Below are 23,810 nucleotides of genomic sequence, written 5' to 3' on the forward strand. Positions count from 1 at the left end.
GATGGGAAGGGAATTACCTGGAAACGTCAAGTGTGTGCAGTTGTCCCTGCTGAGGAGGGGCCAAGAGAAGGAGCGGGACTCTGGGGTCCAGGAGAGGACGGAAACCAAGACTCGAGAGGCCGCATCCTGAGCCCCGCTTTTTCTCTCCCCGCTCTCTGGTCCATTACAACATCCATTGACGCTGTCTTCTCTGCTTCCAGAATCCATCTACTTCTTCATCACCTCCATGGCCACCACCTGGTCCTACCACCACTGTCTCCTCATTGGTGTCCCTGCTCCTGCCTTTGCTCCTCAGATCCTGTCCCTCCTCTGCTTAGAATGCTCCCAGGGCTCCCACCTCACCCAGAGAAAAATCCCAAGTCCTTACTTACTGGGACCCACAGGCCCTCCATGATCTCTTCCCTCGCTCCCAGTACCCCCCCCCCCCGCCAATGATGCTTTGGCCACACTCAACTCCTTGCTGTTGCTCAAACACTGGGTATGATACAACCTCAGGGCCTTTGCACTGGCGGTTTCTCCCACCTGGAAGGCTCTATTCCCACATCCCTCCCAAGCTCCCAACATCAGCTCTTTCTTATCAGCCAAACATCTCCTCAGAGAGGCCTCCCCGACCACGTTGGCTACAGTTGACCCCCAGGGCGTCTCTATTCATGACTCCATTTTACATCCTGCATATCCACATCTAAAATCACCCTATATATGTGTTTTCGTGACTGTCTGCCCCACCCCCAAAGCCAGCGAAAACATAAGCAACAAAAGCGGGTCTTTGAGGCCTATGGGAAGTACTCAAAGGAACTTTTAAATAATTCTTCAAAATGACTGTTCTGCATTCTCCAAAAATGCCAAGGTCATGAAAAACAATGAAAGGCACAGGAACTGTTCCATATTAAAGAAAACTCAAAAGACAGCATGACTAAACGTTCCGTGTGATCCTGCATTAGATGTCAGACCAAGACGAGCCATAAAGGACATTACCGGGACAACTGGAAAAACTGGAATAGGGACTGTCTATTAACTAATGATCATGTATCTGGGTTAATTGCCCCGAATGGGGTCATTATACTGTGTCATGTAACGGAAAGTTCTTGCTCCCAGGAACGTACGCTCAAGTAATTAGGGGTAAAGAGCCATGATGTCTGCAACTTATCTGCAAATGGTTCAGTAAAATAATCACAGTAGGACAGAGGGGGGAGGAGGGGGTGGAGGAGGAGGAGGGGAGAGGGAGAGAGAGAAAGCACATGGGATAAAATGTTCAAAGTTGGGAAATCAAGGTGAAGTGTATCTAAATGTTTATTAAACTATTCACACAGCTCTCAGTCTGACATTCTTCCAAATTAAAAAAACCCCTGAATACGGAATGAACGATGCCGTTCATGCCAACGGTCTGACAGTCTGGGAAGTCAGGGAGCAGACCACTGGGTCTGTGTTCACACACCCACGCCCACAGTCCTGCGGACACACACTCCCAAATGCACACAGCCACGCACGGGCACTCGTACGTGCACGCGTGCTCACGCGCACGCCCACGCCCACCTGCGTGGCCCAGAGCTGCAGCACCATGGCCCGGGCCTGCATGTCCTCCGACACGCCCGTCTCCTGCAGGTGCAGCAGGTAGCTCTCCAGCCAGCTGCTCCGTTGGGCCCGTGCGGCCAGCCTGGCCGGGGACAACAGCTTCCACAGGCGACCTTTGACTCGGCGCGCGTGGTCCTTATCGCCTGCGGGGCCAAAGCACAGAGGGTGGGGGTTAGAGATCTCCTGCCCCCACCCCCCAGCCCCGGGCCACCCAGCCCGACGTCCCATGAGGCCAAGGATCTGCTGGGTGTCACTCTTCGGGGGTAAGGAAAGAGGCTCCAGGGAAGGCCTTTAAATGCTAACCTGTTATTCTCTGTCTCCCCCACCCCACCCACCCCCGGTGGACAGGAGTGAAGGGCCTCGTTGGTTTTATCCGTCTCCGTGTCTCCAGCACCCGGCCCCCAGTCGGTGCTCAACCCATATGCCTTCAGAGAACGGTGCTTCTTACGCGGCAGGGGAAAGAACACAAACAGCGGCATTCTCCCTTCCAGGGTCCGATCCCCAAGCAACGCCAGCCCGCGTGTGGGGGGAGGACCCCACGAGCAGGCTCAGCACAGCGGCATTCGGGAGACACCGGGAAATAACCTAACCGCCTTCAAGACGGGACAGACGGGTCTGGGGTCTCCAGGGAAGGCATGGAAGGGACCCCTCGGAGCAGGAGGGGTGGGGCGGCCTCTGCTCAGCCCCACGGGCCTGACAGAGAAACTTGGCCCAGCACGGCCAGGGAGGCTGAGTTTTCAGAAGACGAAAAGCCAGAGGTTCATATGGAATCCTCTCCTGTTTCAGCCTCTGAGCAAGACCTGCGCATCAGTTCGCAAGCCACGGAAGCTCCTCCGAAGGCCAGCTGTGGCCCGCCGATCGCCAGTTAATAGTCACCATGAATAAACGCCGTGCGGCGGTGGAAACCGTGTGCAGACCCAGACGGGCCGGCAAGGGCGACTGTCGAGGGTGCGACGCCAGGCGCTCATTACTCACACGCTGTGGTCACGCTACAGGACGATGAGGTATTCACACACGGATGTGCAAATAAAAGATTCGGTTCTTCCGAAACCACCCCTTGGGGAAGCAGATGTTGCTTTGGCTTGTTACAAGAATTCCCAAGCACTAGAAACTTCCTCATTGGCTGTTCGGAACCACAAAGCAGGGTTTCAGGACGGTCCATGCACCCAATGGTTCGAAACTGGGTTGAATATTACAGGGCGTTTGAAAGGGTGGAAAATGTAGGCTAAACGTATATGAAAATACACGTATATTTTAAGCATCTTAGTTACATGCTCAAATAACATGCTCCACATGCTGTTCTTTAACCTCTTGACCCTTTCAGGTGATAGCCTTCTCAATCTAACGCAATGAGCCCAACTGTTCATCAACTACATTGTCTTCCTGTGTTTCTTAACTTTGGGGGCACTGGAGAATCACCCAGGAGCTTTGAAATCTGTGTGCCCAGGTCTCACCACAGAACAATCTTGCCAGAATCTCGGGGGGTGGGACCGGGCACACAGAGGGTTTCAGCAGGTGAGCAGAGGGGATAGGAAGTGCCCATTCTGGATGCTTCTAAGAGTCATCTGACGAAATATCTAAAGGAAACAGAAATGTAACACAGATTTGGAAATGACTGGCATTCTCTGACGTCTGACAGCACAGCTGCAAACCTGGAATATCACTGTCAACACAGCTTTTTAGGATGACTTCAAAAAGCAATGCAGTATGAAAAGACAACCAGCGGGGGCGCCTGGGTGGCACAGCGGTTAAGCGTCTGCCTTCGGCTCAGGGCGTGATCCCGGCGTTATGGGATCGAGCCCCACGTCAGGCTCCTCCGCTATGAGCCTGCTTCTTCCTCTCCCACTCCCCCTGCTTGTGTTCCCTCTCTCACTGGCTGCCTCTATCTCTGTCTAATAAATAAATAAAAAATCTTTAAAAAAAAAAAAAAAAAGAAAGAAAAGACAACCAGCGGAATGAGGAAAAATATTTGCAAATCATAGATCTGATAAGGGTCTCATATCCAAAATATATAAAGAACTCCTATGATTCAACAACAACAAAAATCCACCCCACCTCTCAACTCCTCCGTTTTCAAAGCCTGTAAACCGGGATAACATGAGTTCCCACGCAAAGGGTTATGCAGGAATTGAATGTGTTAACCTATAAAGCACAGAGAGCGACGCCAGGCATAGGCCTAGTGAACAGCAGCTATATTATTAAATAAAGCTCATGAGTGTTAGCACATTGTTAGTCCATGGAGAATATATTCACGTACTGTTTCTGTAATTAGGAAATAATAATTTGTGAAATAAACAACACGGAGTTCGCAGCCAGGGAGACCCAGGAAGACACGCTAGCTCTGTTCCTTCCTAGAAAGACGATCTTGCACAAATCATTTGGGTCTCCGAGCCTCGGTTTCCCCACCTATAAAACGGAGGAAACCTAGCTCATCAGGAGGATATAAAAACACAGAACACACTTGGTACCGGAGGGGCTTGGTAAGTCAGACGTGCTACATTCTTGCCGTGATTGTAAGGTTTTATCAGCCCCAGTGTAATGATTCAGTTCTGTGGTTCAGAACTTCCAGGCCCATGTAACTAGCAACAGCACTGGTTTCAAATCCCAGACCTCCCATGCTGTGTGGCCTTGGCCGAGGCCCCATCTACCTCTGGGCCTCAGTCTCCCCATCTGTAAAACGAGAGGCTCAGACTAGAGTACCTCTCAAGTTTTTCCTCAGAAGCCCATCTGTTCCCTAGGAACCTGGGGGCACAGCCCAGAAAGGGACATATATTTAAAGTCTTGTGTTTTCCCTTTGAGATGTATTAGAATTTTGCATCAGACTCTGTATTCTTTAAATAAGAAAGCCTTTCCCCCAAAAACAACATTCAAAGAAAAGAGGTCCCTCCCCAATAATCCAGTGAAACAAATGTTCCAGCATAGTTAGCTTGGGGCTCTATTTAACTGTCCCCAAATCTCTCCCTATGAGAAGCGCCAGACTCAGTGATCTAAGGGTCCCCCAAAGGGTCCATTTTCTTTTAAAAAATGTTTATACTTTTAATAGTGGAGGAGGAATAATGCACAGACATGGTAACAAAATTAAGAAAAAGAAAGAAAGCCGCTCTAAGAGTTCAAATGGGCATCTTCATCCCATCTCCGCCTCCTCAGAAACAAAAGTCTCTCCATGTTCCCACATTCTTAAAAAACAGGGATGTTAACTAAACTTATTTTGGTGCTCATTTCACAATAAAAATAAGTCAAGTCATTATGCTGTATGCCTTAAACCTATACAGTGTCGTGTGTCAATCATAGCTCAATAAAACGGGAAAAAAATTAGAATAAAAAAACCCAAAATATACTCCATCTTCTGCACCTTTTTCGTAAGAGATTTCAGCCTGTAACAGCATATCCTGTTCTGCTGTACAGTTGCACAGTTCTCCTTTATGTGAATGCATAATTTATTTCAACAGTCCCGACTGGGGAACATTTAGGCTGTTTGCAGCATTTGCTATTACAAGCAACGGGGCAATGAATATCTTTGTGCATCTCTAGACATCTGCAACTATTGCTGTAGGATAATTCCTAGTAGTGGAAGTTCAGGATCAAAGAAACGAGCCTGTCTGTTTTGGTAGGTTCTGCCAAATCACTCTTCCAAAGAGGCCGCACTCTTCACAGGCCCAACAAGGTCTGGGGGCAGCTTTGTCCACCAGCCTGGAGCCCGAAGATGAGAAACCTTCCCCGACACTGCCACCTGCTGCCCACACTGGGAAATGCAGCCTTCCTATACTGAGCCCGGGGCTGCTCCCTGAATGACCCAGGGTCCCTGGTAGTTTCTGCATGGAGGAATGGGCAATGGAGAAACCACTCTTTACTGAAGAAGCAACTGGTGCTGGGATGTGCCAGGTGCCTCGTCAGATGCTTTACACACAGGATTTTGCAATCAGACCAAGTTTTCATTTTGCTGGCTCTGCCACCCACCGATCGTGTGTTCCTGACAAATGACTTCACCTCTCTGAGCCTCGGTTTCCTTACTTGCAAAATGGCTATAATAATGCCAACCTTCTAGGGGTGCCTGGGTGGCTCAGTCATTAAGCGTCTGCCTTCAGCTCAGGGCGTGGTCCCGGAGTCCTGAGATCGAGCCCCACGTCAGGCTTCTCTGCTGGGAGCCTGCTTCTTCCTCTCCCACTCCCCCTGCCTGTGTTCCCTCTCACTGGCTGTCTCTCTCTCTCTGTCAAATAAATAAATAAAATATTGAAAAAAAAATAATGCCAACCTTCTAGCCTTGATGCCAGGATTCAACGGGACAGGGAGTTGTCTCTAAAAGGGTGCAAAGAGGCAATTCACAGAGAAGCAAAGCAGAGAGCTGGTGAAACACACAAAGCTGATTCATCACAGTGGTCAGCGAAACGCCCATAAAGCCAGATGCCCCTTTTTTGCCCATCAGATTGGCAAGGTTTTAAGGCTGATGACAGCTTGTTAACAAGGTTGTGGGGAAATGCAAATTAAAACAACAAGTTACCCGCCTCTGCCCATCAGATTGGCAAACACACAGAAGGACTGATAACATCTGGTGGGGAATGAGCAGACTCCCTCCCTTCGGGCAGGCGTATGAATTGCTCCGTGGTTTTGGAAATGATGTGGCAGCAGCTAACAAGAATTTTAATGTGCATGCCCTTTGACGTGGCAAACCCATTTCCAGGAAACTGTCAGAGAGGAATAAAATCACCAGATGGTAGAGAAGATACAAGTACAATGAAATACTATAATAACCACAAACACACACACACACACACACACAAAAGGAAACAATTATAAATATCCATTGGAGGGGGGTGGCTGCCTAAACCCTGGCAAGCAAGAGCTACAAAGATATCTCAATTCTTCTGCATGTTGATTTTATATCTTTCTACTTTGTTAGAGTCTTTTTTGTTTGAGTTAGTTTTATCATGGATTTCCTGGGGTTTTCCCAGCCATAGCGTCAGATCTTCTGCACACAAGGACAGTTTACATCTTCTTTACCCATTCTTATACCAGTAATTGATTTCTCTTATCTAATTGCACTGGCTAACACCACTAGAAGATGTTTGTATTGACAGGGAAGAATATACAGCTATAGTGTTAGGTTTAAAAAAAATCAAATTGCAGACAATAGATATAATCCCTTTCTAAAATACACAGTGACACTCTAGATATGTCTACTTGTCTCTATCATAAAATACAATATTCCTATAAAACAGTGTGAATATATACCAGCATGTTAACACTGGTTTCCACAGGAAGCTAGGCTTGGAAGAGTATTTTTTTTTTTTTAAGATTTCATTTATTTATTTGACAGAGAGACAGCCAGCCAGAGAGGGAACACAAGCAGGGGGAGTGGGAGAGGAAGAAGCAGGCTCATAGCGGAGGAGCCTGATGTGGGGCTCGATCCCATAACGCCGGGATCACGCCCTGAGCCGAAGGCAGACGCCTAACAACTGCGCTACCCAGGCGCCCCTTGGAAGAGTATTATTACTCTTATTGTCTACATCTTTGAATTGTTTAACCATAAGAATGTTTCTTTCTTTCTTTTTTTTTTTTTTTTTTTAAGATTCAATTTTTTGTTTGAGAGAGAGAGAGAGCATGAGCGAAGTTGGGGGAGAGAGACAAGGAGACTGCCCGGTGAGCAAGGAGCCCAACATGGGGCTCCATTCCAGGACCTGAGATGAAGTCAGATGTTTAATCGACTGAGCCACCCAGGTGCCCCAGAAATGTTTCTTCCTTAATTTAAGCTAATTTAATATGTTAAAGTTTGTTTTTAAAAAATACGTAAATAAAGGAAATGGGGTGGTGGGCTGTCGAGAGCACTGAACGAGACCACGCTTAACCTAGTATCTGGCTCACAGAAAGTGCTCAACAGAAGACTGGTTTTTCTTATTACCTCAGTCATTCCTGACAGTCACCCTGTAGGAAGAGCCTATTGTTCTCCCCATTTTACAGATGCGATCGCTGAGGCCCAGGGACAATATGCAGGATCCAGTAAACCACCTCGAGTCATCTGAGCTGAGAGTCGGTCTCCATCACTCCCTTCAACTGCCCTTCCAGAGAAAGGACCTGGGGCAAAAAGAAGTTAAGTAATTTGCCCAAAGTCATCAGCGCAGAAGCCCGACCGTAGGGATCTGAATCCAGGTTTTGCTGCAAGTGTCTGAGTCCGGGCCATACACTAATTCTCAACTTTCCCATGGCACTTGTCCTACATGCAGTTTCCCGGCCTCCCTGGAGACTTGGATTCCGCTGGACCAGGATGGGGCTTAGGGGCTGGTAACATCAACAAGGGCCCCAGAGGGTTCTTCTCACTAGGTAGTCTGAAACACAGTAGCCAGAAGGCAGTGCAGCCCAATGGTCCCACGGCCCCACGCATGAATCCTGCAGGCACCTCTTTACCAATACGGAGTCCCCTCTGGAGCCACAAAAATAAATGGGGTGGATTTTCACAAACCCAAGTGGAAATACTTGAGATGTGGGGTTCCCTGGACATGCTAAGTGGCAGAACAATTCCTTCAGGTGCAAGATCAATGTCGTAAGAGCGGAGGGCTGGTAACTAAGAGAAATGAAGGCATGTGTGCCATGAAAGACACGGACAAGAACAGCCTAATTCACAACAGCCCCAAACTGGGAACGATCCAGACATCCGTCAACCAGGGGATGGATAAACAAATCGTGGTACATTACTCTAACGAAATGCTATGCTACAATGAAAACAGGCTACTGATACATATGGCAACCTGGTCGAAGTTGACAGACAAGAAGCTGAGTGACAGAAGCTAGACACAGAAGGTCACACGCTGTCTGATTCTATTTATGGGAAGGTCAAGGAAGGTAAAACTAAGGAACCTGTCCAGTGGCTCCCTCTGTGGGGTGGATATTGACTGGGAAAGGACATGAAGCATTTAGATTTACCTCTCAGCTATGCATTTAGGACCTGTGTACTCTCCTCTATGAAAATTATATCTCAGTAAAAAAAAGTAATAAAAACCTTTAAAAATAGAATAAAAATAACACACAACGAGGTCTCCAGGCCCTACTGCAGATGTGCTCTTTCCGCCAGGAACCTCAGCTCTGGCCTGAGCCCGGCCCCCCCACCACTATGCTCTTGCATACACCCAGTGACAGGGATCTCGCTGCTTCCCAGGGCAAAAGAATGTCCTTCTTCTTAGGTTGTCTGTGATCCTTCAGCTCAAGTATGGGCTCTCCCTGAGTCCTCCATCTGTCCCACCACCCCACCATGACCCCCACAGTGCTTACCCACTGACAGGGAGCCACGCGCCAGTTTGGGGAGCAGCAGGTCGAGCTGGCGGAAGGTGTGGAAGACATCGGCTGAGTGGGCGCGGTCCTGGGCCTGGCTCTCATGGGTACGTGGCAGAGCTTCGACTCCGTACAGAGTTAGGTAGCCGGCTCTGAGGGTGGCAAACAGGGGATCAGGGGGTGAAACCCTCCCACAGCCGCCTACAAACTTTCCTTCATACACACAGCTCATGAGCACCTGCTTTTCCTACTTTATGCCGGACTGTTTGGGCCAGGGAGTTAGCAATGGAGAAAACAGACAAAGCCCTCAAGCCCTCAGGGAGTGTCCCTCTTGTGCGGGACACAGACAGCAGGTGATAGAGGTAAGTGAACAAGTGACCTACCAGCTGGTGCTCAGAGATGCAGACAAAGAAAGCTGGCTGGAATGCGGGGGTACAGTGAAGGGTGGGGAGGGGCTCAGAGTACAAAGAGCAGAGAGAAGGGGTTCAGGGCGACATCCCGAGCCAGGAAGGAGATGCAGGATTGAAGAGCAGTAAGGAGGTTGGTGAGGCCAGAACAGAGTGACTGAAGGGACAGCAGGGCAAGATGGGGGCACCAATCAGAAAGAGGCTACTGCCCCTGGAGAGGGAGTCAGGGCAGGCTCCCTGGAGGAGGCAGGGTCTGAGCTGAGCGGGGAGAAGGGACGAGGGAAGGGGTGTGGGCCAAGGGCATAACCTGGCCAAAGGCTCAGAGCTGAGGGGGCAAGCATGGTCTGGTCATAGAGCTGCCACCTGTCACTGGTCCAGGTGCTGGAGCTGGAATGTGTGGGGACAGGATGGGAGCAGCCAGGGGGGTGGCAGGGCTAGTGACACAGGGCAGGGCAAGGGGCTAGGTGGCCTTGGGGAGAAGGCTGGGCTGGACCTGAAGAGCGCTGGGGGTCTGAAAAGGAAGGACGGGGCCTGGCAGGGTGTAGACAAAGGATGAGACACGGGAGGAAGTATGAGTCCTCATGCATGCACGCGCGCGCACACACACACACACACGCTGCCCACAGGAATGCTCTTAAAGAAAGTGTTTTCACCACCAGCCACTTGTAAGTGCTCCAAAAGCCCAGCCCCCCTGGCCTCAGTCCCGGGAGAAAAACCACGGGTTTTCACTTTTTCCATGTGGTGGGAGGGACTGGACCTCCGCAGAGATGCCACGGGAGCCGTGACCTGTCCCTCATCAGTTTCTCCTCGTCCCTGGAACTCCCAGGAGAGGGACTTTCCGGAGGAGAGGGTGGAAGCAGGAATGGCCGGTCTAGTCCCACTCTGTCCGTCATCTGTGCAGCGCGAGCTCACAGCAGATCTTCAATGTCCGATGGAGGGGTGGACGGGTGGATAGGAGGGTTTGTGCATGGATGGATGCATGGGTGGGAGGCTGGCTGGCTGGACGGACGGGAGAGAGGGACAGAGGGAGGTGGATGAATGGGTAGAATTTGATCCTAAGAACACTGATCTTGGGAGAAATTATAGGATCGTCATGATTTCGAGCTCAGTCACCCAGGCTAGTACCGCGCCACCGTTCCCCTGCATCCCTCTCCCTCATCCGGCCTGGCTTCCATGCGCCGCAGAGATGGAGAGCTCATGACCTGCCCATCCCACTGCACTAAGGCAGCAACCCTTCCTTCAGAACAGCAGACCCTCCCCGGGGCACACCTGTGCCTCTGCACCATACTTGTTGCCCTGCCCCTCCAGTCATGCGAGGCCCTGGGTCCCTGCTCTCCACACCGGTGGTCCCGGTTTCCTTACGGGAGAATTGTAAAGGTGCAGTCACAAACTGGATTCAGTCCACCAACTTGTTTGGTTTGGTTAAGAGCGTTTGCATAAACAAACTGAACGATTGGGAAAACTGCACAAAATCTGGAGGCCCCCTCATCTCATCTTGAAAAAGGAGAGAATCTGCCCCCCCGCGGAGCCTGCAGTCCCACCTAGTAACCCTGGGCAGCCAGGGGGTCGCAGCCACCCCTTACCCAGGAACGAGCTGGGTCAGCCAGCCCTGGGGTCTCTGGTCCCATTTGCACCAGTTTTTTCCTTAAAGCAGAGAACCATTTTCCTGTGTGTGTGTGTGTGTGTGTGTGTGTATTTCTATCAAAAATAAGCAATGAAAAATAAACCATGAAAACCCCAGTAAAACTCAAGAAGGCATGAGGTTTCCCACTGTGGTAGTGAAGGTCCCTCCCGTGGCACCTGCACGTCAAAGCAACATGGGTGGGACAGGACGGGAGACAGAATAAACCACAGTGCAAAAACACACATGACCTCTAGGTGGTGCTAGGAGCCAGGAGAAAAACCACGCTAGCCTGGCGCTGGGTAAGGGGGGGCTATCCTACTAACTGGGGTGTCAGGAGAGGCCTCTCTGAGGAGGTATCACCTGACACATGAATGAAGTGAGGTGAGGGCTATGCAGACATGTAGGGAACAGCATTCTCAGGCAAGAGAAAGGGCAAAGGCCTTAGGGCGGGTGTGGGCTGGGCTGGGGCCGGTCAGGCAGGATCCTGCAGTCACGGTTAAACTTTGGATGAGACCGAGTGAGGCAGGAGTGCCACGGGAAAGGCTGGAAGTCGTGAGTGGTGGCATCTCATGGCTTGGGGCCACACAAAGCTGCACCTCCTGTCATCCAAGTCACTCATTCCCTTCCTATCTCAGGGGCTGCACACGGCACTAAAAAGGCCAAGCCCACCGGGCCAGGAAATAGAAACTCCAGCCCAGGTCTGATCCTGAAGACACAGGGATCCATTTATACATGACCCCCCACCCCAGCCCACCCCCAACACACACGGCTGTTACCACGGATGTAACAGACTCAGCTGCCACCACACGGTCCCCACCTTCCCCTAATGCCACAGCCTCCTGACTTCTTTTCTCACACAAGGACATAGGGTGACAGGAGCCGGGGGACGTGGGAGATGCCCTGCTGTGACCTTGCCGTGTGGTTTTAGCTGTTCCTCTCTGGACCTCAGTCTCCCCCAACCCACAATGACGGGGTGGACCGGACCAGCATCGCCCAGACGAATTACAGCCCTGATGGTGTTTGCACCACTCCAGGTGACAGGAGAAAAATGTGGGCCACTTACACAGCAAGGGTGTGCTTGAAAGTGTAGGCTCCGCAGGGCCGCCTGGGTGGCTCAGTCGGCTGGGCGACCGACTCTTGATTTCGCCTCAGGTCATGATCTCGGGGTCATGAGATCGAGCCCTGCATGGGGTTCCGTGCTGAGTGTGGAGTCTGCTTGAAATTCTTTCTCTCCCTCTGACCCTCCCCCTGCTCGCTCACTCTCTCTCTCTCTTAAATCGATCAATAAATAAAATCTTTAGTAAAAAAACAACAACAACAGTGTAGGCTCTACAGCCAGCCCCGCCATGACCCCAAACGACGAGACTGTGGGCAAATGCCTTAGGCTCTCCGGGCCTCAGTTTCTTCATCTGTCAAATGGGGTTTGTAAAGTTCCAGCCTCGTGGAGCTGTCATGAGGGTGAAAAGTGTTAACACACATTGAACCTACCTGTGAGCACATACGCAGGTGTCCTGAATGCACCTGTGTGCCCGTGTGTCTGCAAATGCCTGTCGTTTATTCTGAAACCGTGTCTCCAATTTTTTTGAAGCAGTTGCAATGGCCTTTGGTTTCTGAAATGCTGGTCAGTTAACAGCACCACCAGAAATCCGCAGGCTGCCCCTCCTGCGCTTTCCTGTCGCCGCCTGTGCCCACACTCCCCACCCCCGCCCCAGCAAACCCTCAGCAGGTCCTGTCAACTCCGGCCCCCAGAGCTACCCCTTTGTCGCCATCTCCCAGTCAGCTCTGGGTCCGAGCTCCCGTTCTCTCACCCAGGTAACGTCAACAGCTCCGAACAAGCCCTCCTGCCTCTCCGGCCACACCCCAACCCCAAGGTTAGGCTCCGTCTACAGCCAAAGAGAGCTTTAAAACCCAAGTCCAATCACGTCGCGCCCCTGCTCAAACCCCCAGTGCCACTCATCTTACTTAGAATAAATTCCAAAGCCTTTCCCGGCCTTGAGGCTCTGTGAGACCTGGTTTCCGAAAGCCAAGTGCCCTGACCTTATCTTAACCCCGCCGCCTCGGCGCACTGGGCTCGGCGCACTGGCCCTCCGGCCAAGCGTCCTCCTACCTCTGCCACTCTGCGCCCGCTGGCTGCTTCGCCTACAGTCTTGGCATGGGGGGCATGTGTAGCCAGCCCCCACCTCTGAGGCCAGACCCTCAGAGAAGCCCCTTTTTCAGTCCGGTTTAGAAGAGCCCTCCAGGCGCTATCACCCCATCGGCTGATCTCTGCGGCCGCACCTGCCAGTCTCTGACATACCCACCTTTATGTATTGGTTTATGATCTGTGTCTCTTGTGTCAGCTCTGTGAGTTTCGGGTCGCTGTCCTTCCCCTGCTGCACGCACAGTGCTTGGAATTGTGTCCATTGCCAAAGGAAGGGACACTGGGTAGCGCAGTTTTTAATCTAAGTTTACAAGATCTGATAAAAAGTTAAAGATCTGGGTTGTTCTCCCAAACATTGTGCTTTCCTTGGAAGCCACAGGACAAGACAGTCTCTAAACCCTCGTTCTGCTGCTCCCTCTCTGGACGGCTGAGAGGCCCCTTTCCCTGACCTGTGCCTCCTTCACAACTCATAGCCTGAGCCAGGCGAACACCTGGGGCCCCAGATACAAACGGTCCTCTTGTAGTCTTTGCTTTGCGTGTCCCAAGCTGCTTTCCCACCCGTAAAGTCCTCGTGGTTCCCACGGCCACTATTAGTGGCTGACCCAAGTCCAGAGAGCTGGGCGCCACTCCCGAGAGGGGGCGCCACCCTGGCTCACCTGAGCAGGCAGCTGTAGGAGAAATCGAGGAGACCCATCTCCCGCCAGCCACTGGCCGCTTCTGTGGTGTCGCCCAGCAGGACAGTGCGGAGGTTGGTATACATGGCGTCCATGAGTGCCTGGAGGTCCCTGTGGAGGAGGGTCCTAGGGCAGGAAACAAAGTAGGGGTACGGCTTCCAAAGGGAAACATATGCACACAGGCGCCCCCCGTCCCCAAACCACAGGGCCCCAGGGCTCCGGTTCCTCGTTGGCAATGGGGGCCTGTGGACAACTGGCATAAACCCGATATTATTATTATCATCATCATCATCATTGTGAATGACACCGGCAGGTGCTCTTTATTGTGCCAAGCGCCATGATCTCATTTCATCGTTTGACAACTCAAGGGGTCACAGTTACCATTACGTCACCCATTTTACAGACAGAGAAACTCAGGGACAGAGAAGAATGTGACCTTCCCAAGGTCACACAGCCAGTAAGTGACACAGCTGGGACCGAAACCCTGGTCCGCCCAACTCCAGAGTCTGAACTCCCAACCGTGACAGTCTGTCCCTCCTTGGGACACACAAGCTCGGATAAGGAACCCAGCCACACACTTCTGGAAGAGAGAGAACTTGCAAGACAACTCTCTCCTTGCGATCCAAAGTTGGGGACACCTGTTGGAATAAAGCATCCCCCGACCGAGGACTGCTAAGACATGACCCTGAGTGAAGGCCACATGAGGAATAAGGTCATCTGGGCTGGCGACCTGGTCTCACAGTATGTGCCTGGGAGTCCGGCAGGGTGAGTGGCTGAAGCGGGAAGGCCCTCCATACGGAGCCTCCGCAATACAGAGTCAACACCGAGCCATGCCTGAGCATGTGATTAAAAGCCAACAAAATGGGATCTCGTATCTGAGGTGAAGGCCCCTTTGTAACACAGGCAGGGATCGAGACCAGAAAAGGCCCCGCGGCAGCAAGCAGTGTCCCGGCACCACAGCAGAACCAACGTTCAACAGCGACACCTCGCGGCAGCAGGGAGAACAGTGCTAGGGTGCCGACCCAGCTCTCTGTCCCCACCTGCTGTTTGGAAACAGGATGGACCCCTGTAGACTGAGAAAGCCACTGGGTTCTAGGATAACTCAAGAGGGAGAAGCCTCCAGAAGGGTTCCATGAACTCCCAGAAAGTATAAGCTTTTGGATATTCAAGCTGAAACACTGTTGAAGAAACAACAGGCATGACCTACGAGATAATGTGTAAAAGGGCTTATCGCAGTGCCTGGCACATTGTAAGTACTCAATAAATGGGCGCTGGTGTAACGATTGACCCTAATCCAGCTGTTCCCCAGACCCCACTCCAAGCACTAGTCCTCGATGGAGACAGCAGTCCTTAACAGATGTGGGAGCCATGCCCAGAAGACCACATGCTGGCCGATGGGGAGGTCCCAGGAATTCTTAGGGCAGACAGTGGAGAAAATTCCCAGCAACTCTTAGGGCAGACATTGGAGGAAAGTGGAGTCCTCCCCGGGTAGGGGGGCAGAATGCAGTGAACTGGGGATTCTTATTGCTAATGGGACCCGATGGTCCCCTCTAGAGCCCAGGACACTTGGGCTCAGAAATACTCCTAGCAGGGGCGCCTGGGTGGCTCAGTCTTTGAGCGCCTGCCTTCAGCCCAGGGCGTGATCCTGGAGTCCTGGGATCGAGTCCCACATCAGGCTCCTCCGCTGGGAGCCTGTTTCTTCCTCTCCCACTCCCCCTGCTTATGTTCCTTCTCTTGATGGCTGCATCTCTCTGTGTCAAAAAAATAAATAAAATCTTTAAAAAAAAAAAAAAAGAAATAAAGGAATACTCCTAGCAGCCACCCTACAAAGCCAAGGTCAGACTGGGCGTTGCTTCTCATTGATGTTCACCTCATACTCTGGCCTTTCCTCAGCTTTAGCAGCCCTGCAAAACCCAGTCTTCTAGATGCTTTTCCTAACCCCAGGAAGTTACCCTTCCTGGAGACGGACCACTAAGAATTACCATCAGACTGCGTGAACTCTAGCAGCAGACCCAGAGTCTTATTTCCTCAGTACGTCAGCTGGAGGAGACTGGGCTGTGGAGTCTGCAGACCTGGGTTCAAATCTCAGGGGTACCCTCTACTAGTGGTGGACCATGGGTAAGTCACTTCACTTTCCTGAGTCTGTTTCCTCAACTGTAAAGTAGGGACAGAAGTACCTACCTCTCGAGGCAATGATGGCACAAATAGCAAAGTGTCCCTATCAAATACCCGGCATCTGGCAGGTGTCTTCAAACAGTGATGGGCTCGTTCTGCACCCCCCCATCTGGACGGTGACTAGTGTATAGCAGGTCCGCAGATACTTGCAGACGTAATGAATGCAGACTAAATGTGCTCACATATCCCTTTGTTGATATAATTACTCCTTATATTTCAGGACCTGCGTCACTTCCTCGCTGTGTGACCTAGAGCAACTCACTGCTCTTCTCTGGTCCCAGCGTCCTCGTCCATAAAGTGGGGCTGTGAGCGACTTACCCTCCAGCATCATTGGGAAAACTAATGAGATCACAGAATATGGACTCAAAAATATGCATCACCCCACCCACCTCCCTTCCTTTTACAGATGAGGAAACAGAGGCTCAGAGAGGGCAAAGGACTTGGCCAAAGTCACACAACTAGGAGGTGGCAGAGCTGGGATTTGAATCCAGGTCTGGCTGATCCAACCCCTGGCCTCCTCCTACTGAAACCAGAGCTTCCTCTTAAAAAGGAATAAAGATGAGAAGAGCCTTTCTTCAGTCCAATTCTTCTGGGCTGTTTTTTTGGTGTTGTCTTCTCAAAACGAAATGCCTTCACTGGACCCTGCTGTGGAGACGAGCTCAGGCCGCACGGCAGCCGGGCCGCGCAGGCAGAAAGCCGCCAGCCCCTCCCGGCCTCCCAGGGCGCCCTCGCAGCCACTCACGGTTTCATCTTGGCCTTTTCCTCACTGGGGCTGTAATGTGGGAGCTGCACATCGAAAATCCTCTCCATGAGGAAGACGGCATAGGCGTGGAAGTCCAGCTTGGCGCGAGGCTCCCACACCACCACGTCGTAGGAGTGGGGGTCCAGGAGGACGGTGACATACCTGCCCCCCACCAGCACCTGTGGGCAGTCAGCAGGGACGGAGTGAGGAGAGCTGCTACGAACGACAGCAGCTCTCGGGGGCGGGGCCCACCCTGTGCTAGACACTCAGCAGACCGTGTCCTCTCGGCCACCCCTCACGACATGAGGCAGGGACCACTTATGGCTGGAAACTGAGGCTTAGAGAGGACACATAACGTGCCCGAGACCACGCGGCTGAGACACGGCGGAGTGAGGCCTGGCATTCGCTTTTCTGCACCGAAGGCTGTGCTCTTGACCATCTCACTCTTAAGCACCTCTCATTATCATCTCGGTTCTTGCCGCGTCTCCAGCGTCCAGGAGAGAGTCTGCCCACAGAAGGCGGCAGATGGATGGCGGGTGCGTCGTGGGTGGGTGGACGGACAGATGGATGAATGGACGCTGCTGGGTTAATGCGAGTGGATGTGTCAGCAGTACCTGCCTTGTTGGGGGGCTGAGCTCTGAGTAGAGCCTGCTGCCCAAGGAGGGAAGGAAGCAGGAGGGGAGAGCTGGAAGCCCGTCATTAGCAGAGGAAAGGGCATTTCCCACAGATGTCTGTTGGGGGTCACACAATCCCAACCACCCACTGCCTTGGCCCCGGTCCCGAAGTGTGATCCGGGAGCCACGTTAATCACACTCTCTTATAAAATACAGGCCATCAGGTCACAATCTCAGGGTCGTGAGATGGAGCCCCGCATTGGGCTCTGGGCTGATTCCCTCTCTCCCTTGCCTCTGCCCCACCCCTACCCTCCAAAATAAATAAACAAATCTTTAAAATACAGGCCAATATCCAAGAAAAAAATGCTACTGAACAGACTGTAAACAGAAGTCTGGGTGGGTAAACAGAAGGATGTCATCAGGGAGTGCACGCTGGATGGAAAGATGAACGGACGAGTAGCTACAGGTTAGCTGGAAACTGAAAGTGTGGCTGAATATTGGCGCATAATGGCAGGGTGCTCAGTGGATACCGGGCAAAGGGCCTGAAGGATGAATGCTGCACGGGTGGAGCTTGAAAGGGTACATGTAAGGTAGATGGATGTGGTGGTTGTTCGGAGGCTGAAGGGACGGGTGGATGGATGGAGATCTACACAGAGGCACACAGAATGGACAGACTCTGGATACTGAATGGACAGGTGACCGGATGTTAGGTGCAGAGTGGCAGAGGGAGGGAAGGGTAGGTAGATAAAGGGGAGTTGGTAGAAACTGAGCATATGGGGGTTCTGTCAGTTAACTGCCCGACTCTTGATCTCAGCTCAGGTCTTGATCTCACAGTCGTGAGTTCAAGCCCTGCACTGGGCTCCACGCTGGGTGTGGAGCGAGCCTATTTACGAAAAAAGATATTGACCATGTGGATAAAAACTGGACAGACGTTAGGTACACGAACGGAAGGATGCTAGATAAATTTGGGTAGACAGATGACGGACAGAGTTGGATGACGGACAAACGGATGGATAGACAGATGTTGGATAGGTATATGGAAAGCCAGATGAGTGAATAGAGGTTTGATGGAAATGGAATATTTGAATGAATGTTTGGCGGATATTAGGATGGAAGGATGCCGCTTATATACTGAGTAGACGGGCAGAAGGACAGATGTCGTATGGATGGCTGTTGGGCAGATGGAAGCTGAATGGGTGAATAGAGGTTGGATGGATGCACATACAAGAACCGGACAGACACTGAACGACTTGATGCTGGGAAGGTGCCAAGGGATAATGGAGGGATGGATGTTAGTTAAGTGCTGGCTTTACAGCTGGATGGAAAAGTGGATAGAAAGTTGGTAGGAGGGCGCCTGGGAGGTGCAGTCGTTAAGCGTCTGCCTTCGGCTCAGGGCGTGATCCTGGCGTTCTGGGATCGAGTCCCACATCGGGCTCCTCCACTGGGAGCCTGCTTCTTCCTCTCCCACTCCCCTGCTGTGTTCCCTCTCTCGCTGGCTGTCTCTGTCACATAAATAAATAAATAAATAAATCTTTAAAAAAAAAAAAAAAAAGAAAGTTGGTAGGACCACTGGATGGGTGGGTTAGTACATGAAAGGATGTAGAAGGAATCTGTGAACACCAGGTATGACCAGCTGCTCATCCGCTTCCCTCCCTGGAGATGCAGGAGGCACTTACAGTAAAGATATCACCGTGCTTCTTCTTCATCCTAGTGAGGAAGCTGGCAGCATCTTTCCCAAACTCCAAGGCATGACCCAACCAGGGGATACTGCCGAGGTCCAGGGGAGGCTCGCCGGGTCGCCTGCAGAAGCCACAGTACGTATCAGTGGTTGATTAAGCAGGAAAGAAGACAAAGAGTGCAGGGCATGGGGTGTGATTTTTAAGAAGAGAGGGCAGAGCGGGCTTCCCTGACATATTTGAGAAAGACCTGAAGGTGGTCAGGGAAGGAGCCACGCAGATATCTGGAAGAAGAGCCTTCCAGTCAGAGGGAACAGTAAGCACAAAGGCCCTGAGACTGCATCATGCCTGGTGAGTTCCTAGCACAGTAAGGAGGCCAGTGTGGCCAGACTGGAGGGAGCGAGGCGAAACAGCACAAGCCGGGGCCAGACCGGTAACAGATGCCAGACCACGCAGGGCCTCGGAAGCAGCTGTGATGGCTTTAGCCTCTCCCCTGAGGGAGGTAGGGGCCACAGGAGAGTTTCGAGTAGCACAAGGACATGATTTGACTCAGGGTTTTTTTTTTGTTGTTTTTTTTTTTACAGGATCCTTTTGGCTGCTGAGTAGACGATGGATTACAGGAGGCCAAGAGCAGAAGCTGGGTGATCAGCAGACGTTACCTGATAGGGAGTCCAATCACTTCCTTGTGGGTGGGAGAGCTTTCTAGAACTCAATAGTACAAGGACACAGAGTTCTCTGCATGAGCCAGCCTGGACAGGGCTTTGGTCATCTCATACTCCCTGTCATGCCCACAGGGAAAGGAGAGCATGGCAGAGTGGCCGAAGATAGTGGAAGGACTGGCCTCATCACTGACCCCGGCTGCCCCTGCCCCACCATCCTCTGGGGGAGGGGCTGTTAGCTCAGGAGAGCCATATCACCATCACGAAATGGGCCTCCCAACAGCGTAAGGCTGGTGCTCATGGTGGACCCCTTCGTGGTCCTTCAACCCAGACTAGGACCAGGGTTTCATCTTAGAATTATGAGAACCACAGGGATGCAGAGAGCTCCCGGTCTGCTGAATGAGTGAGTGAGTCACCCGGTCTCTGCTCACCGTGGAGTCATTCACTCGCTCACCAGCTATTAACTAGGAAGAGCTCTCCTGCTCCGCGTGCTGGAGACGGCAGTGAACGGGAGAGCGAGGCGCCAGACTTCACGGGCCTTCCATGCTCATAAGGGGAGGCAGACAAAAACAAAAAAAAAAGCAAAATCATTTCAGGGAGTGGAAAGTGTGATAAAGAAGATAAAGGAGATACAACTCAACAGTGAAAAGACAACCCAGGGGCGCCTGGGTGGCTCAGTCAGTTAAGCGTCCCACTCTTGATTTTGGCTCAGGTCATGATCTCAGGATCGTGAGATCGAGCCCCGCATCAGGCTCGGAGCTGGGCGTGGAGCCTGCTTGGGATTCTCTCTCTCCCTTTCCCTCTGCCCCTCCCCTCGCTTTCTCTCTCTCGAAACAAAACAAATAATCCAATTTTAAAATGCACGAAGGCTTTGAATGGGCAGTCCCCTAAAGAAGAGGGACAAACGGCCAGCAAGCAGATGAAAAGATGCTTGACATCAGGAGGCACTTGGGGAAACGCAAATCAAAACCACAGGGTGATACCACTTCACGCCAAGAGGGCTATAATCTAAAAAACACAGCAAAGAAAGTAACCATGGCAAGGATGTGGAGAAACGGGGAACCTCCTGTATTTCTGGAGGGAATGTAAGATGGGGCAGCTGTTTTGGGAACTAGCCTGGCAGTGAAAGGCTAACAGTTACTCTACGACCCCACGATACAGCCCAAAGAGCTGACAACATAAGCTTGTATGTAAACCTGTACACCATGGCATAGGGGCCGAAAGATGAAGTCAACCCAAGTGTCCATCGACTGACGAACGGATAGACCAAATATGGCCTGCCCGTGCCATGGACCGTTCTTCAGCCGTAAAGGGGAATGAAGTAATGATTCATGCCACCGTGCGCAAGAACCTCAAAGCCGTCACGCTAAGTGAAAGGAGCCAGACACCAAAGGTCATACACTGTATGATCTATTTCTATGGAATGTCCAGAAAAGTCACCTCCATAGAGATGGAAAGTAGATTCGTGGTTGCCAGGGGTTGAGGGGAGGGGAGAATACAGAGTGAGCGCTAAAACGGGGATGGAATTTCTTTTGGGGATGACGAAAAATATCCCAGAGTTAGGTGGTGGTGACGGTGGCACAACCCTCTGAATATTTTAAAACCCACTGAGCTGTATACTTTCAAAGGGTGAATGTTAGAGTATGCAAATTATAGGTCAGGAGCGTAAAAAGAAAGAAGGGTGATAGGACGCAGTGAGGGGGGCTGGTTTAGGAAAGAAGTCTGGGAAGGCCTCCCCACGGAGGCACCACATGAGCAAAGACCAGCAGGATGAGAAGGGAGTGCAGTGGAAGAGTGGGGAGAAAAGGATGTCAGGCAGTGGGAACAGCCAGTGCAAAGGCCCTGCGGTAGGAGCATGCCTGTGGGGCTTTCAAGACAGCAGGGGCTGGTACAGCTGGAGTGAAGAGTGTGGGGGTGAGAGGCAGGACATGACCTGTGGCCAGGGTCAGGCTTCTACACGGCGTGCCATGGGGAGACCCCGGAGGGTTGGAAGTGGGAGCTGAGAAGAGATGTAGTTATGCTTTTAAGTCACAACACAGAGACTACTGTGATCCTCCAGGAGAGCAACAATGGAAGTGGAGGTGAGGCTAGCATCCGACTCCCCCATTTCCAGGACAGGGGGCTTTTTTTCCCCCTAAGTCACCTTTGGGGGGATGGGCAGGGCTAGCGCTTTCCTTTCCTTGCTCTTTGTCCAGGCTGCTGCCAGAACTCCCCAGTGAGCCAGGTGTTATTTCTGGCAGCTTTCATGTTTCCCAGTCAAGTCCCAAGGAGGCTCAGACAAAGGCAGGAAGCTGGGAGCCCAGGCGTCTGGCTCCTGATGTGGTCGCTGGCTCTTGGAGGCTGGGCCCTGAGTCCAGCTCTAGCCAAGGCCACATTCCAGAGTGACTCAGCCGTCATCCAGCAGGGATGAAGGAGACTATTTTGGGGTCTGCGGTCTCTAGCCTCACTCACTGACACCCGTACTGTTTTGAGGCACTGCCAGGCCCTGGAGAGAAGAGGGGTAGGGCTGGACCCTCTCATCCCCAGCTCCTGCCCGAACAGCCTGCCCTTCCTGTTTCAGATTCCAGGACACCTTTTCTGACCCCCTCTCCCCGCCACCGGAGCTTGAATTCCCATCACATGGGTTCCTCCCAAAACTGCCCACTCCTCACTCACATCGCCAGCCTCACCACCTGTCCCGTCTCTCTCCCACTCAACGCCCTGCAGATCGGGGGGAGTTAAGGATGGGTGGGACCTGCCTCTGTGCCGTGAGGTATCACACCGACCCGGGACGGAAGGGCCATGGATGTAGCACCCGTCGCTGACCCCGACACTTACAACAGCGCCTGGCACACAGCAGGCGCTCAATAAACGTGTGCCAGACGAATGATTCATGTATACAGTTGGTGCTCAAGGAGCAGCACCTGCCCCCCAGAGTTGCTGAGGGGGTTAAGGGACTCTGGATGGCCCAGAGCAGAAGTTGCACCATTGAGCTGTGCAGTACTGATGGACTGTTCTCTGTCCAGTAGTTTCACCTCAATTCAAAGCCTTGGGCTCTGGGGGGATTTAATGGGGGGACAGCAGGGGGCTGGTGTCAGCGACCTGAGCTTCCATTTAGAGTCCTGGACCCATCCTTTCCCAGGGCTCACCCACAAGCTGTCTGCCATTAACACTCTTCAGCTCCGCACCCCCTGCCTCTTGCCTCCCACTGTGAAGGAAAAGCATGTGGCCATTTTGCTCTAGTTTTTGAAACCGACACCAAAGGTTCAGAGAATTCTCAACATCATAAAGAACAGTCAGAGCAAGGATCCTGATAGAACAGATGCCCATCGGAGAGGCAACAAGGAGCGGTGGGGACTGTGGCCAGGCTGAGAGAGGGCTCTTCTACCGAGTCCCCCGCAGGTGCTGCGCCATTGTCCCAGTTTTCAAGAGAAGCTGGAAATGTGGGGTTTTGTGTGTGGGACCCCCCCAATTTTCTCCTCCTGCACCGTGTGGCACACAGCAGCCCCCCATCTGTGCTGAATCCGGCCGTGGACCACGTTTGGTGGCCTCTGGTTAGTGCATGTGAGATTGAGATAGATCTAATTGTGCCTAGAAATTTCATATCCTTTAAGGGCCCAGATCAGCCCCTGAGCCACCAGGAACCCTCACCTGATGCTATGGTGGCCTCTGGTACCCCAGAAAGGGGCCTACTACTCCCCCCCCCACCCCGAGACCTCTTCCAATGCTCCTAGAGCAGCAAAGACACAAGCCCAAAGAGGAAGAGAGATGTACTTTGCCTGGCAGAGTGGCCAGGGCATGGGGACCAGCTACATGACCCATCTCAGAGTACAGATGAAGAAACCAAGGCCCGAAAGGAAAGCAGGAAGAATATTTCTGACACCCACATGCAGGTCATGAGCCCCAGTGGGCACAGAGGTCAGACTCCTAATTCCCGACCCAAGGCCTCTTGATTCTGGTTCACAACCTCTCCCAGGAGAAGATAGTCACAGTTACCAAGCTGGGTTTAAAAATCCTTGCCGTAACTGCCGAAATCTGGACTGGAAACTAGATGATATTAAGCATTTTTATGTTCTCAGGCAGAGTAATAGAACTGTGGTTGTTTTTGACACGCATTCTGAAATATTTCCTGGATGTTATAACATCTCTAATTTTTTGTAAAAATGCTGTCATATCAAAGGGGATCGGTACATGGGGGGTTCTTACACTATTCTTATTTTTCTGCATGGTCGAAATTTTTCATAGTTACAAATTTTAACTTAAACAAAAGCTAGAGGTAAAGATAGCT

At 51.9% G+C, this 23,810-nt stretch overlaps 1 protein-coding gene across 1 annotated transcript in view; it reads right to left on the reverse strand.

The window, feature by feature from the left end:
- The window catches only part of PTGIS (prostaglandin I2 synthase), a 40,630-nt gene that overhangs the window by 14,030 nt on the left and 2,790 nt on the right, over positions 1–23,810 (reverse strand). Inside the window, exons 2-6 of the mRNA XM_040638452.1 lie at positions 18,885–19,008; positions 16,595–16,773; positions 13,660–13,803; positions 8,833–8,984; positions 1,534–1,715 (exon numbers count right to left, since the gene is read on the reverse strand). Of these exons, the coding sequence (XP_040494386.1) occupies positions 1,534–1,715; positions 8,833–8,984; positions 13,660–13,803; positions 16,595–16,773; positions 18,885–19,008 (781 nt within the window). The remainder of the gene's footprint in view (positions 1–1,533; positions 1,716–8,832; positions 8,985–13,659; positions 13,804–16,594; positions 16,774–18,884; positions 19,009–23,810) is intronic.

Source organism: Ursus maritimus, unplaced genomic scaffold (genome assembly GCF_017311325.1).
Source record: "Ursus maritimus isolate PB19 unplaced genomic scaffold, ASM1731132v1 scaffold_22, whole genome shotgun sequence".
Taxonomy (NCBI): domain Eukaryota; kingdom Metazoa; phylum Chordata; class Mammalia; order Carnivora; family Ursidae; genus Ursus; species Ursus maritimus.